The sequence below is a fragment of the Mustelus asterias genome, chromosome 9 (genome assembly GCF_964213995.1).
Source record: "Mustelus asterias chromosome 9, sMusAst1.hap1.1, whole genome shotgun sequence".
NCBI lineage: Eukaryota > Metazoa > Chordata > Chondrichthyes > Carcharhiniformes > Triakidae > Mustelus > Mustelus asterias.
This window is the reverse complement of record NC_135809.1, coordinates 56,248,337-56,265,479: the sequence shown is the minus strand read 5'-3', so window position 1 is coordinate 56,265,479 and position 17,143 is coordinate 56,248,337. Positions and strand designations below refer to the sequence as shown.

General features: G+C 44.6%; 2 protein-coding genes across 2 annotated transcripts in view; one reads left to right on the top strand and one right to left on the bottom strand.

Annotated features, from left to right (window-relative positions):
* Nucleotides 1–2,617: 2,617 nt before the first annotated feature.
* On the bottom strand, nucleotides 2,618–7,753 carry LOC144499227 (vasopressin V2 receptor-like). Its single transcript, XM_078221347.1, has 2 exons — nucleotides 6,862–7,753; nucleotides 2,618–2,814 (listed from the first exon to the last, which is right to left on the bottom strand). The coding sequence occupies exons 1-2, from the start codon at nucleotides 7,751–7,753 to the stop codon at nucleotides 2,618–2,620; spliced, it is 1,089 nt and encodes a 362-aa protein (XP_078077473.1).
* A 1,057-nt stretch (nucleotides 7,754–8,810) lies between these two features.
* Nucleotides 8,811–17,143, top strand: part of pnpla8 (patatin-like phospholipase domain containing 8) — a 74,001-nt gene continuing 65,668 nt past the window's right edge. The window contains exon 1 of the mRNA XM_078220223.1: nucleotides 8,811–8,961. The gene's annotated coding sequence lies outside the window, so the exon portion shown is untranslated. The remainder of the gene's footprint in view (nucleotides 8,962–17,143) is intronic.

Sequence of the window (17,143 nt, the reverse complement as noted above, 5' to 3'; positions counted from 1 at the left end):
CGTCTATGAAATACACTGCAGCAACTCACCAAATCTCCTGAGAGATTTCAAACCCCTTCCAAACCATGATGATTACTATCTCCTTGAACCGCTGCAGTCAATGTGGTGTAGGTACACCTACCGTGTTGTAATGGAGGGAGTGCCAGGATTGTGACCCAGTGACATTGAAGGAATGGTAATATATTTCTAAGTCAAGATGGTGAGTGGCTTGAAGTGGAATACCTTCTTTGGACAAGGCAACAGACAAATGGGAACACCACCGCCTGGAAGTTCCCCTCCAAGCCACTCACCATCCTGACTTGGAAATATATTACTGTTCCTTCACTGTCACTGGGCCAAAATCCTGGCACCCCCTCCATTACCTACACCACATTGACTGCAGTGCTTCAAGAAGGCAGCTTTCCACCACCTTCTCAAGTGTAGTTTCAGATGGGCAATAAATGTTGGCCTCACCAGTGATGCCCACGTCCCATGAAGGAATATTTAAAAAATATAACGATGAGTGCCATTGGCATCACTGCTACTTTGACAATAAATGTTGTCTTGTTTTATATATGACTACAAATATCAGAATCTGGGGTCATAGCTGTGAGTTTGAAGCTGAGGTACAATTTAGAAGGAGTATACTTACTGTTCTATATCTAACCTGTGAGTGCTTGAGGAAAGGACTCCACTGATTCTGTCACTCCTCACCTTGATAAGGGTGAAACAAGTGGAATTAACATTTTTGGGTTATTGTAAGCATTGGTCAAAGTATGTGTTAGCTCAAGCATGAGGATTGTGTAGCAATTTTAAGGCATGGTGGCACAGTGGTTAGCACAGCTACCTCACAGCGCCAGGGACCTGGGTTCGATTCCCAGCTTGGGTCAAGTCTGTGCGGAATTTGCACATTCTTCCCGTGTCTGTGTGGGTTTCCTCTGGATGCTCCAGTTTCCTTCCACAGTTTGGAAGACATGCTGGTTAGGTGCATTGGCAATGCTAAATTCTCCCTCAGTGTACCCGAACAGATGCCGGAGTGTGGCGACTAGGGGATTTTCACGGTAACTTCATTGCAGTGTTAATGGGGCGGCATGGTAGCACAGTGGTTAGCACTGCTGCTTCACAGCTCCAGGGTCCTGGGTTCGATTCCCGGCTCGGGTCACTGTCTGTGTGGAGTTTGCACATTCTCCTCGTGTCTGCGTGGGTTTCCTCCGGGTGCTCCGGTTTCCTCCCACAGTCCAAAGATGTGCGGGTGAGGTTGATTGGCCAGGTTAAAAATTGCCCCTTAGAGTCCTGAGATGCGTAGGTTAGAGGGATTAGCGGGTAAATATGTGGGGGTAGGGCCTGGGTGGGATTGTGGTCGGTGCAGACTCGATGGGCCGAATGGCCTCCTTCTGCACTGTAGGGTTTCTATGATTTCTAGGGTTTCTATGGGTTTCTAATGTAAGCCTACTTATGACACTAATAAATGAACTTTAACTTGAAACTTTAAAAAACTACTCACTTTAACTTTGTCAGCATTTTCAATCCAAAATTATGTAGGTAAGTTAAAATGGCCACACTCGGATACAGACTCTCAAATACTCACTCAATGTGTATATTGTCTCAATAATGCCAAACAACTTAGCACTACAGGTTTTGACAAATCCAGAAGTGATTCTATTTCCCTGGCACTATCATTGACTATTCTGAACCTCATGTTTAGAGCGATGAAAGTGGACAAACATGCAAGTATTTTTTAAAATTCATTAACAGGATGTGCGCGTCACTGACTGGGCCAGCATTTATTGCCCATTCCTAATTGCCCTTGAAGGCATTTAAGAGTCAACCACATTGCTGTGGGTCGGAAGTCATATATATATAGGCCAGACCAGGTAAAGATGGCAGATTTCCTTCTCTAAAGTTTATTAGTGAACCAGATGGTTTCACGGTGGTCATTAGACTTTTAATTCCCAATTTTTACTGATTTCAAATTTCACTATCCGCTGTGGTGGGATTCAAACCCATGACCACGACACTGTGTCTCTGGATTACTAGTCCAATGGCAATATCACTATGCCATCACCTCCCCAAATTATGCATTCCTTAACGTAGCATATATTGAACCATGAGCTCAATGTGTAGATATCAGCAAGGCAAGAAAATAGTCACAGAATGTACTTAACTGCTGAAGCAAAACTTGAGGATGTGTCTGTTGGCATTATACTGGTTCAATGTAATGTAGACGATATCTAATCTCATCTGTGAATGATTCACGCTTTCATTGCAATAAAATCTAGTTCAATTCTATTATTTTTAATCACCAGAGAAGAGTGTAGAACAAACCTTTCATAAAAGATGATGTATGTACCCAGTATTAAATGCAAATTGTTGCTGCTGAAAATCAGATCAAATTTGGACTTTATGAATAATAAAAAGAGAAGAAATGTTAGGAATAGAAAATAGCTTCCTCTGTGAAGGCCAGATTTTAACCCACCTAAAACTCATTCATACACACAGTTAAAATCAGGCTGTGATCAGTGTCTGAAAGAGAATATACATTTCAGATGGGAGTAAAATAGGATTCTCTTAACCTTTTGATTTTTTAATCATCTTAATTCTGTTTCCTCCAGTGACTATGACCTGAGTTTCTGCTCTCTCAGACAGCTGTGAAAGCTTCTGCGACATTCTTGTCAGCCAAGTTGACACTGGTTGTGACAGCCGACTCTTTTCGAACTGGGCAGCCTGGTTGATGTTTTGTGCAACACGGGATTTGTCCACAGAAATACATGTATATCCAGGGGTTTGTACAACTGTTTAAGTTCCCCAAGAGCATGAGGATGGTGAAAACAGCACCTGTGGGACAAAGAAAAGAAATTAAATGAAGGTAGCTGTCACAGAAGTACAAGCTTCATTGCCACTCTGGTGTCATTAGCTAGTAGAGTTAAGTTTGCATAGACAGTCATGTTCTAGCATGAGTCAGAGTCATATCCGAATCTTCAGCGTTGTAGGGTAGGGAAGTGTGGAAAACTTTGCAAGGGATTCCTTTGAGTCTGTGCAGTTTTGCTCCCATCAAGTGCAAAGTCACCTTTTTGGAAATGTACTTTTCCAGTTTGGGAACAAAACTGGACATTGTTGTCTCTCATCGCAAAGGAACATTCCATGTTTAGCATTAACATTTGGAGTCTTTCATGAACTCTGAAGAAAAACCATATTGGGCTTGAAACATTTACTCTGTTTCTCTCTCCTCAGATGCTGCCAGACCTGCCTTTATTTCAGATTTCTAGTATCCACAGTATTTTTCTTCTTAAAGTTTATTTGTCACAAGTAGGCTTACATTAACACTGCAAAGAAGTTACTGTGAAAATCCTCTAGCTACCACACTACGGTGCCAGTTCAGGTACACTGAGGGAGAATCTAGCATGGCCAATGCACCTAACCAGCACATCTTTCAAACTGTGGGAGGAAACTGGAGCACCCGAAGGAAACCGATGCAGACACGGGGAGAATGTGCAGATACTGCACAGGCAGTGACCCAAGACAGGAATCGAACTGGGGTCCCTGGTGCTGTGAGGCAGCAGTGCTAACGACTGTGCCACCGTGCCGCTCTATTGTTCCAGGGTTGAAGTTTCCCATACATATACAGAGCTTCATTGTTGTTAACCCGGGAGTGAGTGGCAGCAATCGATAGTTAGCAGTCGAACATTGATCGTGGAGCTTTGCGAAATACCAATTTCAGATCACTGAAGTATAGCTGCAGTTAATATCTGTCTGTCACCCATCAAGGAGGATTCGTCTCCCCCACTCTGAATCCAAACAAATCACAATGCCATTGTAGTAAATGCATCTTAGTTCTGTGTTGTCTACAAACTGACAGTACAGAAATGTTTTTTTTTTACTTTAATTCATTCATGGGATGTGGGTGTCACTGGCTAGGCCAGCATTTAGCGTCCATCCCTGAGGGCATTTTAAGAGTCAACCACATTTCTGTGGATCTGGAGTCACATGTAGGCCAGACCAGGTAAGGACGACAGATTTCCTTCCCTAAGGACATTAATGAACCAAATGTTTTTACAACAATCAACAATGGTTTCATGGTCATCATTAGATTTTAAATTCCTGTTAAAGTACTCACCATTACTGACCATGGAAATAAGGATTTTTTATTTTTGGATACAATTCACTAACCACCCACCCATGAAAGAAGTATTACTTCTCCGTGATTTCAATCTAGCTGTCCTAGTGTGAGGAATGTTACTGTATATTGACTTTCAGCCAGCCAACAGCTACATCTTTGGCACAAGATTCTCGATGAAGACCAGATGCATCTTGAATTAGCCTTGCTGGGGGGAAAAGAGTTCCTGCGATTCCTACATGTTTACACCATGGGAAGGTTTCCCATCTTTTCTGTTCAATGAAATTATCAAGGAGTTTTAAGAATGGAACCTTCAAGTCAGACACCAACCTGACTTGGAGATGTATCTCCTTCATTGTTGCTAGGTCAAAATCCTGGAACCCTCTTTGCCTTCATGTGGACAGTAACAGTTCAAGAAGAAGGTTAATTATCACCTTCTCCAGGGCAACCAGGGCACAACAATAATTGATTACCTTACCTTGTCTGAAAAATTAATATATTAAAAACTAATGCCTGACTGGTTTACATAGAAATCATAGAAACCCTACAGTGCAGAAAGAGGCCATCTGGCCCATTGAGTCTGCACCGACCACAATCCCACCCAGGCCCTACCCCCATATCCTTCACATTTACCTGCTAATCCCTCTAACCTACACATCTCAGGACACTAAGGGGCAATTTTAGCATGGCTAATCAACCTAACCTGCACATCTTTGGACTGTGGAGGAAACTGGAGCACCCGGAGGAAACCCACGCAGACACGAGGAGAATGTGCAAACTCCATACAGGCAGTGACCCAAGCCAGGAATCGAACCCAGGTCCCTGGAGCTGTGAAGCAGTAGTGCTAACCACTGTGCTACCGTGCCACCTATGAGTCAACTCAAAGTAGTGAACAGAGGGAATGCGTTTGCTGTCTTTATCACATTAATGCAAAGACCAGAACCATTCATGCTGGTTCTTTCCCATCAGTGCATTCAAAGTTTTACAATTAATTACTCTATAGACTTCTGTTCATAATGGATTCAAGTGAAGTTCATTTTAAATGGCTACAGCAGATTAAAGTGCACAGGCCCAACAGCTGATCTGTGTGATTTTCTGTTCAAGAATTGGAGATAAAAAGGAACATCTCCAAGTATGAGTACGATATATCTGCCTAACTGACTTCATCAGTGCTCATTGCATTTCCTCTATCGCCCCGTCCCCCAGAAACCTTTTGTATGGTTTCATTTTTTATCTTTGTGGAATTAAATATCCGCATGATTTAAAATTTAAAAATAATATGTTATGAAACTGCAGTGTTGTTTCCTAAACAAAACTAGTGGGGACATTAGGATGTAATATAGTGTGAGTGCATGGGTGGGTGGGTGCGTGCGTGCATGTGTCCATCCGTCCTCCGGGTGCTCCAATTTCCTTCCACAGTCCAAAGATGTGCAGGTTAAGTGGATCGGCTGTGCTAAGTTGCCTCTTAGTGTCCACAGATGTGTTGGTTAGGGGAATTAGCAGGGTAAAAATGTGGGGATATGGGGATAGGCTCTGGGTCAGATGCTTAGTCAGAGTGTCAGTGCAGACTCAATGGGCCAAATGGCCTCCTTCTGCATTAAGGGGTTCTATAATTTTGGCCGACACTCCAATGCAGTACTGAGGGAGAGCTGCACTGTTGAAAATGTGAAGGTGCAGAGGGGGGCCTCCTCCAAATGCCTTTTGGGTAAGAGGCCCCTCTGCGTTTTCATGTGACTATGAAGGCTCCTCTGGCACCATTGGAATATCATCTTGCCCCCCCCCCCCCCACCCAAGCCATGGCCAACATTTATTCTCAGTCCAATGATACAGAAATAGATTATCTGTTGTTACCACACTCCTGATGGTGGGATCTTGCTGTGCGCGAGTTGCCTCCTTCACTCCCTACGTTAGATCACCGCATTGGGCACGCAATGCTCCCGGGCGCCGTGAAAGGCGCTATATGAATATACATTTTTCTATTTAAACATAAAATTGAGAGTCAGCCGTTCTGACAACTCGCCAATATATTCTGCAGAAGTTCAACCTGTGATAGCAATCGGCTGAGAATCATTAAGCTAAAAGCAAAAGACTGCGGATGGTGGAAAACAAAAACAGAAAATGCTGGAAAAACTCAGCAGATCCACAGATGCTGTCAGCTGCAGAGATTTTCCAGCATGTTCTGTTTTTGTGTGACTGAGAAGCATTGTTATCAACATGGAATACTCCAGTGATCTCCCTCTCCGCCGCTACTTTAACTGAACGGTTGTGAGAAACACTTCCTCTTCTCTATAAAAGTAAATTACTGCGTATGCTGGAATCTCAAACCAAAAGAGAAAATTGTATAGAATTTCAGCAGGTCTGGCAGCATCTGTAAGGAGGGAAAAGAGCTGGCGTTTCGAGTCCAGATGACCCTTTGTCAAATGGATCCAGATGACCCTTTGTCAAAGCAGATGACTCTTTGTCAGATGCTTTGACAAAGGGTCATCTGGACTCGAAACGTCAGCTCTTTTCTCCGCTTACAGATGCTGCCAGACCTACTGAGATTTTCCAGCATTTTCTCTTCCTCTTCTCGTCACACAGAAGGCATTTCCACTAACGCGATACATTGGGAAAGTTAGTCCTGGAGTTTGTGTTGGTTTATTTTCACTGGAGAAGGGATAGTTTTGGAAGGGTCTGGAGGGAGGCACAGGGAAAATAAAACTGGGAATGATGTGAGGGTGTTTTTTTAAAGGGAGGTAGCGGTTTGAAAAAATGTTGGCAGGACTTACTCTCATTGATGTCACTGGGATACCAGGCTGTGCACAGCTGGACTGTGAAATAAGGTGCCCAGCACAACACATACACGAGCACAATGACCACTGCCATCTTTACTGTCTTGTTCATGGCTTTGGAGATGCAGTTCACGTTACTGGCCCTGGAATGCACTGTGTGCGTCTCGGTCAGCTGGTGGGTCTTGGTGTAAATGTTCAGCCGGATGACCCTGCAAATTCTGACCTGACACATGGTCAGAACGACGGTGGGGATAAAGAAGATGACCAGGAAGATCCAGGTCACGTAAGCCTTGAGCCCCCAGGGCTGGACGAACTCTGCCCAGCACTGGACCAGTCCCGGGGCCACCTCTGTCTTGGAGAAGATGAAGAGCTGAGGCAGGCTCAGGACCAGGGACAGGATCCAGCTGGTGCAGGTGGCCGTGTTCCAGTACGCCTTGCTCTTCTGAAAAGTCACCATGGGGTAGCAGACCGCTTGGAACCTGTCCACTGTCATCACCACCATGGTGTAGGTCGAGGCGAACATCCCCACCAGCTGCAGGTAGGCCACCGTTCTGCACAGCACATCTGGCCCCAGGAAGATCTCCGTGATGTCCCAGATGAGCTGGGGCAATACCTGGAACACAGCGACCACCAAGTCGGCAATGCTGAGGTGCATCAGGAAGATGTACATGCGGCTGCTTCGCCTCCTCCTCCTCCACAGGATCCCGATCAGAAAGCTGTTGCCCACAGTGGCCGCCACAAAGATGATGCCCAGCACTGCCACCTCGGCTTGAGCCAGCTGCTCATCCCTCTCAGAGTGACCAAGAGTGCCCAAGGTGCCATTTGGGAGGACGTGCCACCTACTATAGCCACTGAAACCAGCACTCTCACTCAAGGAGAGGTTCTTCATTGCTTCCTTAAGAGGGCAACGTGTTGCCCTGTGTGTGTGTGAGCTCTGAATGAGCCCTCGTCCCTTCCCTTCGGCTGCCCCTGTCCAAGGTGACTATCTGCAATGTGCCAGCTTGTCCTGCCGGCTGGGCAGCTCGGGGGGTATCCCTTCTTGGATCTTTCTCTGCATTCAAACGAGAGGCAGCTTGCGAGCTCTGCGGGGTTCAGTTGGTTCGAAACATGTCCTTCTCCTCTTCTCCTTCGCATCTGTCTGCCACCGCCAGCGTGTTTTATAGAGAGAGCCTTCGGCTGGGATATTTTGCATTCTTACCGTAGACAGATGTACCAATCGGCGCGCAGAATGCAACAGGTAAATTTAGAGCCGAGGAAACTCACACCTCAGAGAGAGAAGAGGGAGATCAGGGATTCAAAACAAAGAGAAAATGATTTATTTCTCTTTAATTATTGTTCAATCTTAATTCAATTGTTGATTAATTTCACCTCGAGGTGAAATCCAAGGTCCCTTGTCTATGGCACTTCTCTAATTCTGAATCTCTCCTTTCTAACTCTTTCTGTATCTCTCCTTCTGAATTTCTCCTTTTTAAATTTCTTCTTTTAAATCTCTTCTGAATCTCTTCTGAATCTCTCAGGAAGAAATAATGGTAAATAATGACAAATTTATTCACTTCGAGTCATGAAAATAATGTCATTAATGCAATTAATTCTGTAATTTCCACTCCATTTGGAGAGTTCTATTCTTACAAATCCTGCCGCTAATGTCCTGTCGTGTCCTGTGAAAGCCGCACAGAAAAATGAAACTCATCTCAATGTGTGCGACTGATTTCTTGACTGGAAATAAAACACACACAATCACTGCTTGCTTTCCTTAACGTTGGGAAGCAAATGAAATACTAACACCGGAGGCTGTACGGGCGAATGGGTGGATGAACTTCGGTTTATTCACTGTTGCAAAGATTTATTCTTCTCTCTCCCAATTAAAACCTTTTGAAAATTATTGAGCAATACCGGACGGGAAGGACAGGAAGTTGTTGGAGGGACAGCGGTCACAGTAAACTTGTGAGTGAGCATGAAGGGCAGGAGAGAGGTGGATCAAAGGTGACCGGGGAAGAATTTGTAAAGCCTGAACCAGGCAAACATAAAGGGCGGAGAGATGAGATGTGTGGGGGTAAATGTCAGCCAAGAATTCGAGGAGATTTGATTCCAAGACAGGTTGGTCTCACTCAGTGTGCATCTTCTTGGAAACATTGATTTTAAAAAGCGCGATCTCACCGCCTTCTGGGTCGTTTAAAATAAATTCTGATCTTGCCTGCGGCAACCAAAAACAAACAAAACGGGTTTTCTAAATCCAGAGAGATACTCCACAGATTTGTATTAAAGTATTCCGTTATTTTTTTTCTGGGCCAGCCGGGTGAAACCCGTCACTTGGGAATTCTGAAACTGAGAAATCTCTCAGAATTAGATTTCCGAGAGGGAGCCGCGCTGAGGAAAAGGCAGCGAAGGGAAGCAACGGGTTCCCGAAAGTCAAGGCTGCTCCCAAGGCAATCAATTTTGGGTGCATTTTATTAAGGTGACGGTTCAGATCACCCAGACCAGGCAGTTCCAACCTGCCTGCCGCTTTAAAGGGACGTTTTTAAAAAGTTCCCACACCACCTACCTGGTAACTTTGTCAACTTCGTTTTTTATTCTTTCACAGAATGTGGGTGTCGCTGGCTGGGCCAACATTTATTGTCCATCCCCAATTGTTCTTCACAAGGTGGTGGTGAGCTGCCTTCTTGAACCACTGCAGCCATTATTTATTTATTAGTGCCACAAGTAGGCTTATATTAACACTGCATAATGAAGTTACTGTGAAAACCCCCGAGTCGCCACACTCCAGCACCTAACCAGCATGTCTTTTAGACTGTGGGAGGAAACCGGAGCACCTGGAGGAAACCCACACAGTGACCCAAGCCGGGATTCAAACCCAGGTCTCTGGTGCTTTGAGGCAGCAGTACTAACCACTGTGCTACCGTGCCACCCTCTGTGTTGTAGGTACACCCACAGTGCTGTTAGGGAGGGAGTTCCTGGATTTTGACCCAGCAACAGTGAAAGGTGATATATTTCCAAGTCAGGATGGTCTGTGGTTCGGAGGGGTTCTCATGCATTTGCTGCCCTTATCTTTTTAGCTGTAGGAAGGAAGGCGCTGTCAAAGGAGCCTCGGTGAGTTGCTGCAATGCATCTTCCATATAGTACACAGTGCTGCTATTGTACATTGATGGTGGAGGGAGTGAATGTTTAAAGTGGGGGTTTGGGTGCCAATCAAACAGGTGCTTTGTCCTGGATGATGTTGAGCTTCTTGAGCATTGTCGGAGTAGCACTCATCCGAGTGAAGGGTATTCCATCACACTCCTGACTTGTACCTTGTGGGCGATGGAAAGGCTTTGGTAAGCCAGGAAATGAGCTCCTTTTTGTAGAGTTCCCAACCTCTGACCTGTTCTTGTAGCCATGGTGGATGGTCCAATTCAGTTTCTGGTCAATGGCAACCACAAAATGTTGATAGTGGGGGATTCAGCAATGATAATGCCATTGAATATTAAGGGGAGATAGCTGAACTCTCTCTTGTTGTAGCCGGTGATTGCTTGGCTCTTGTGTTGTAAAAGTATTACTTGTCACTTATTAGCCCAAGCCTGAACGCTATCCAGGTCTTATTACATATGGCTACAGACTGCTTCAGTTGTTCTGCTGTTGTTCTACATACATGTTCACCTCACTGTGAAGCAGCAATGAGGACTTGTCAATTCAAAAATGGCCAGATGCCAATTGTCTTATGAGTGCATTGAAGCTCGGAGTTGTACAGCTCTGTCTCGGCGATCAAATAGTCTAAACATCTCCTTACTCCTCCCCACCCACTATATCTACAAGTCCAAAACTAAGCACTTTGTAACTCTGCGCATGAATCCTATAGCATGTGTCCAGGACCCACTTTGTTACAAAATGGGCAATCTACATTCTTCCGTTAATTTGAAGTTTTCTTTTACTGCAAATAAATCAAATTATCCAATAATTTGAATTAAGCAACTTCAGTGAAAAGGCACAAAAGATTCTCTGTTTGAGAAAAATTAAATTAAGTGTTAACTCAAACTAACTGACAACAAATTACTATGAGTAAACTGTATCACTGACTTGAAACCAATGTGTTTAACCAAGATTTTAATACAAGTGGTCTGAGTGCATGCATATAGATGTTTGCAGCCCCTTTCTCCCTGGTCAGAAAGTTGCATGGAAACCAAGGGCCCGATTTTACCATTTTGATTCTAAGTGCTGAATCTGGGCACAATTCAGATCCAACTTGGAAAACTGCTCTCAGGTGCCCCCATAGCCTGAAAATAAAATTGCGAGTCTGAATCGTGCTGTGGGTGGGGCTTATCATGCCTGAAGCGCTGCAGCTCCGACCGGAGCTTTGAACTGCACATGCGCGGTGAAAAAAAATGGAAAAATGCTCCCCTGTCATATCGATCCCGGGCCGCAAAAAGCGGAAAAAGCGGCCCAGGAGCAAAAAGCGGGAGCGATGGCCCCCACAGATATCGCCCCACCCCCACAACATACCTATTCCCCTTATCCACCCATCTCCCCGCTACCCAGACCGATCGCGACCCTCTGCCCCACTTCCCCCCCACCGATCACCTGCAGAATGGCAGCGGTCCCCCCTGTCCCCCCCACCGATCACCCGCAGAGTGGCAGTGGTCCCCCCCTGCCCCTGCAACCCCCACCAGAGAATGATCGGGCCTCCCTCCTCCCCTTCCCCACCAGAGAACTATCTGGCCCTCCCTCCCCCCTCCCCGCACCAGAGAATGATCGGGCTTCCCTCCTCCCCCTGACCAGAGATACATCTGACCCGTCTCCTCCCTCCCCCCCACCAGAAAATGATCAGGCCTCCCTCCTCCCCCCCCCACCCCACTCACCAGAGAATGATGTTGCCTGCCTCCCCCCCCCGCCCACCACCAATCTGAGTTACAAAGCCATAGGAAACTTTGAACTTATCTCTTCAGAAGCTGGAACGCCCGAAACAGACCTTTGCTGAGCATGTCTGTTTCGCACTGAATCTGGACGGGCGAACGCGATGGTAAAGGAGGAAATGCTGGTAAAGTTAGGCGGGCAGCCCATTAATTCAATTTAAATGCATGCAAATGCATTTAAATCACCGTTGCGCCCGTTCCGGGCGCAGTTCGGATCGCAGCCATTTTCAGGCCTTGGTAAAGTGGGCATCTGTGCGGACGCGGGCACGGATTGCCTCACACCTGACTTTACCAAGTTTTCACGCCCGAAAACATGCGTGACACAATAGTAAAATCGGGCCCCAAGATTGTAGTTTGGGTATATTGGTCCAGTATTGCTCATTTCAATTCAGATCAGGGACCAGAAGAGTTATAATGTTCTCAGTGCCCAAATAAAGCCAAGACATAGTATAACATGGTGATTTATGGTAGTGACAAACCAAATATTTCATTTAATTTTAACCGTTTCTACCACAACTCTCTTACATAGCCTGTTCCTGTTCCTATATCTTCTGATAGCTTTTTCCTCACCATTCATTTCAACAAAGCCATCATGATCTATCCTAGTATCTTCATCAACCATGTTCTCTCTTTTTCTAGTTTCACGCATCCCATTTCTCCATCCCCTGCTATATTATTTTAATCCCTCCACTACTTTACCATTCACCCTTTTTTGATGCTGTATTTTTGGCATATTCTTTGCTTATTCCAGAAATGATTAGGAATTGTGAACCATTCCCTCCTCTAGTAGGCTTATATGCACAAGTTAATTCTTCAAATTTTCCTCTCCTTAGCCTATTTGCACGTGGCACAGGAGGAAGTCTGAATGTTACCAACCTTGAACGTTTGCTTGTCAATCTGGATGGTCTGACTGCTTAAGTACCCCGTACAAGATCTCAAATATTCTTCTATTATGGCCATGAGTTCCCAGGACTGCAAAATTTGGCTGCTCTGATTACCATTTCACAAAGATAAAGCAAAGTATTGCAGATGCTGGAATCTGAAACAAAAACAGAAAATGCTGGAAAATCCCAGCAGGTCTGACAGCATCTGTGGAGAGAGAATAGAACCACCATTAGTCCACCATCTGGCTTCTATAACCTTCTGGAATGTGCTCCCAAGGAGTCTGATGGCTGTCCTGGCCTTCCTTTGACTCGTGTTGATGCAACTTGGGTTCCACCGCTGTAAAGGACTCTCCGATACCATTGCTCTCAGTTGAGCAATGCATGTTGCAAGAGGCCCATCCAAAAATCAGAGGACACCACTGTCTGATGTCCCCTATAGCTCCTGAGCTCTTTTCTCTGCATTCTCCAATGATAGTGCTATCTCAATGGTCTTCTTGAACTCCAAAGTAGGTTCTGCTAAAAACTTTTGTTGGACTGTCATATTGTTAATTCCACAGACCAGTCCATCTCACAACATGTCATTCAGGGGTGGCCGGAATTCACAGAGCTCTGCCAATTTTTGTAACCTTGTCAGAAATTCGGTGACAGATTCCCCAGGAGTTCACCCTGCCATGTTAAACAGTATTGCTGGAGTATTATGGAGGGTTTCGGGAAATAATAGCCTTTAACAAAGTCTATCAATTCATTAAAAGTTTTGGAGTCAGAGGCATCTGAGTAGGTCAAGCTTTTTATTACACTAAAGGTCAGGACCTTGCATGCCATCAACAACACCACTTTCTGCTTCTTGTCCCCCTCAGTATTGTTGGCCTGAAAAAAGTAATGCATGCACTCTGCATATTAGGCCCAGTCTTCAATGCTTGCATCGTAGGCTTCAAGTTTACTAATAAGAGACATTTTTCTTTCTGGACGATTTGTCTTGGCAGTAAGGATGGTCCAGAGCAAAGAAAAGATACTCACTTGACTCTTAGTCACAAATATAATATAGAAACATAGAAATTAGAAGCAGGAGTAGGGCATTCGGCCCTTTGAGCCTATTCCACCATTCATTTTGATCATGGCTGATCACCGAATTCAATGTCATGACCCCCCCTTCTCCCCATATCCCTTGATCCCTTTAGCCTCCAGAGCTATATCTAATTTATTTCTGAAATCAGACAATGTTTTGGCCTCAACTACATTCTGTGGTCGTGAATTGCACACATTCACATCCTCTGGGTGAAGAAATTTCTCCTCACCTCAGTTCTAAAAGGTTTATCCCTTATCCTCAAAGTATGACTCCTAGTTATGGATTCCTCCACTATCAGAAACATTTTTTCTGAATCTACCCTGTCTAACCCTGTTAGAATTCTATAAGTTTCTATGAGATCCCCTCTCACTCTTCTAAACTCCAGTGAATATAATCCTAACCGACTTAGTCTCTCCTTATATGACAGACCTGCTATCGCAGGAATCAGCCTGATAAACCTCTATAGCAAGGAAATCCTTCCTCAGGTAAGGACACCAAAACTGCACACAATACCCCATCACTGAGGCCACTCTTCGTCACCACCACCCTTTATTTAGAACGTGCTGATATTGTCACTGCAGTGTACAGGTCAAGCCCCAAAGTTTTTCAATTGCCGACCTGAGTGGAGTCAGCTGCTTTAAACCCCTGCTGCTCCTTCCTTATTGGGCAAGCCTCCGCTCATATTCTACGAGGTCCATGTGGAGGTCTATTGATGATCCCCCATGACTATCATAAAAGTAAGCCTCTTCTTTAATCTAATATTACCCTTAACTTTCTGAATGAGGCATAGTTGCTCGTTGAGTTTTTGTTCTTCAGTAGAATGTATTTTTGTTGCAGATTTTAAATTGTTTCTTTAAATTTTCCCCACCATTCATTTACCACCATACCTTTTAGTATGTTTACCCAATGACCCCAGCCAATTCTCCCCTCATACCTATGTAAATTGGTCTTGGTTAAGTTTAAGATTTTTGTTTGTGATTGAAATACATCACTTTCAAACTTAATATGAAACTGAATGATGTTATGGTCACTATTTTGCAGTGGGTCTTTTGCCATGGCGTTACTAATTATCCCCACTTCATGACACTATATTCACTTTAAGATAGCTTTATCCCTGGTCAGTTCCATGATGTACGGCTCCAAGAAACTATAGCAAAACTAGTTCTCTCTTTCTAGATTTTATAAAAGTAATCATAGAATCATAGAAACCCTACAGTGCAGAAAGAGGCCATTTGGCCCATCGAGTCTGCACCGACCACAATCCCACCCAGGCCCTAACCCCATATCCCTACATATTTACCTGCTAATCTCTCTAACCTATGCATCTCAGGCCACTAAGCGGCAATTTTAGCACGGCCAATCAACCTAACCCACACATCTTTGGACTGTGGGAGGAAACCAGAGCACCCGGAGGAAACCCACGCAGACACGAGGAGAATGTGCAAACTCCACACAGACAGTGACCCAAGCTGGGAATCAAACCCAGGTCCCTGGAGCTGTGAAGCAGCAGTGCTAACCACTGTGCTACCGTGCCGCCAATGTTTTCAGGATGTGAGTGATGCTGGTAAGGCCACGTTATTGCCAGCTCTGGATATGCTGAGAAGTTTGTGGTGGGCCTTCTTGTTGAACTGCTAGTTTTTGTGGAGACAGAATCAAGCTATATAGGGAATTCCAAGATATTGACCAAGGAACAATGAAGCAATGGTGATGTAAATCTACATTAGATTGTTCGGATGTTAATGGCTCAAGCTCAAGGCATAGCATCTAATATCCCAATTAGGCACTTAACAGCCTTGCGGAATCAACATTAAGTTTGATAATTTCAGACCATGAACTCTTTAAATTTTGTTTTTTTTAACCTTGCGCTGGTTTGAATCTGATTTTTTGTGATTTTGTTATCAGACAGAGCTGATCATTAGTCTGGCATGTAAACTCATTCTGGATAAATGCTTTGTTTTTTTTACTCCAGGTATTTTCATTCTCTTTGCCTTTTCATGACATCAATGTCATTTAATCTATCCTACTCTCTATCCTATCCCAGTGGGACAGCTAAGAAAATTGTTCGATTCTAGAAAATGATTAACTTCTTGACTGGCATTCTGGCTTTATTCTCCTCCCCACAGATGCATTCGGATCTGCTGGGATTTTCCAGCATTTTCTGTTTCAGATTCCAGCATCTGCAGTATTTTGCTTTCATCATTATCTGACTCTTGTCAGCCCATGCCTGGGTACGATCCAGATTCAGCTGTGGGCTGGTTCATTAAAAGGTGAGTTGTTAATAGAACTGAACACTAAGGAAAAGTCAGCACCAGCCCCACTCCTGACTTTATGATTTAGGGAAGATCATTGATGAAGCATCTTATGATGCATGTGCTGTGAGGATTTAATAAGAACTAGGAGCAGGAGTAGACCACCTGGCTCCTCGAGCCCGCTCCGCCATTCAATAAGATCATGGCTGATCTTTTTGTGGACTCAGCTCCACTTACCCGCCCGCTCACCATAACCCTTAATTCCTTTACTGTTCAAAAATTTATCTATCCTTGCCTTAAAAACATTCAATGAGGTAGCCTCAACTGCTTCACTGGACAGGGAATTCCACAGATTCACAACTCTTTCTGTGAAGAAGTTCCTCCTCAACTCAGTCCTAAATCTGCTTCCCCTTATTTTGAGGCTATGCCCCCTAGTTCTAGTTTCATCCGCCAGTGGAAACAACTTCCCCTGCTTCTATCTTATCTATTCCCTTCATAATCTTATATGTTCCTATAAGATCTCCCCTCATTCTTCTGAATTCCAATGAGTATAGCCCCAGTCTACTCAGTCTCTCCTCATAAGCCAACCCTTTCAACTCCGGAATCAACCTAGTGAATCTCCTCTGCACCCCCTCCAGTGCCAGTATATCCTTTCTCAAGTAAGGAGACCAAAACTGTACACAGTACTCCAGGTGTGGCCTCACCAGCACCTTATACAGCTGCAACATAACCTCGCTGTTTTTAAACTCCATCCCTCCAGCAATGAAGGACAAAATTCCATTTGCCTTCTTAATTACCTGCTGCACCTGCAAACCAACTCCTTGAGATTCCTGCACAAGGATACCCAGGTCCCTCTGCACAGCAGCATGCTGCAATTTTTTTACCATTTAAATAATAGTCCATTTTGCTGTTATTCTTACCAAAGTGGATGACCTCACATTTACCAACATTGTACTCCATCTGCCAGACCCTCACCCACTCACTTAGACTATCTATATCCCTTTGCAGACTTTCAGCGTCCTCTGCACACTTTACTCTGCCACCCATCTTAGTGTCATCTGCGAATTTTGACACACTACACTTGGTCTGCAACTCCAAATCATCAATGTAAATCGTAAACAATTGCGGTCCCAACACTGATCCCTGAGGCACACCACTAGTCACTGATTGCCAACCTGAAAAACACCCATTTAGCCC

What these genes read in the sequence shown, in the direction of transcription:
- LOC144499227 (XM_078221347.1), bottom strand. Translation starts at nt 7,753, where the DNA reads ATGAAGAACCTCTCCTTGAGTGAGAGTGCTGGTTTCAGTGGCTATAGT. An exon ending in TCCCAGTGACATCAATGAGA is followed by an intron (nt 2,815 to 6,861) that starts GTAAGTCCTGCC and finishes TTTGTCCCACAG; the next exon opens with GTGCTGTTTTCACCATCCTC.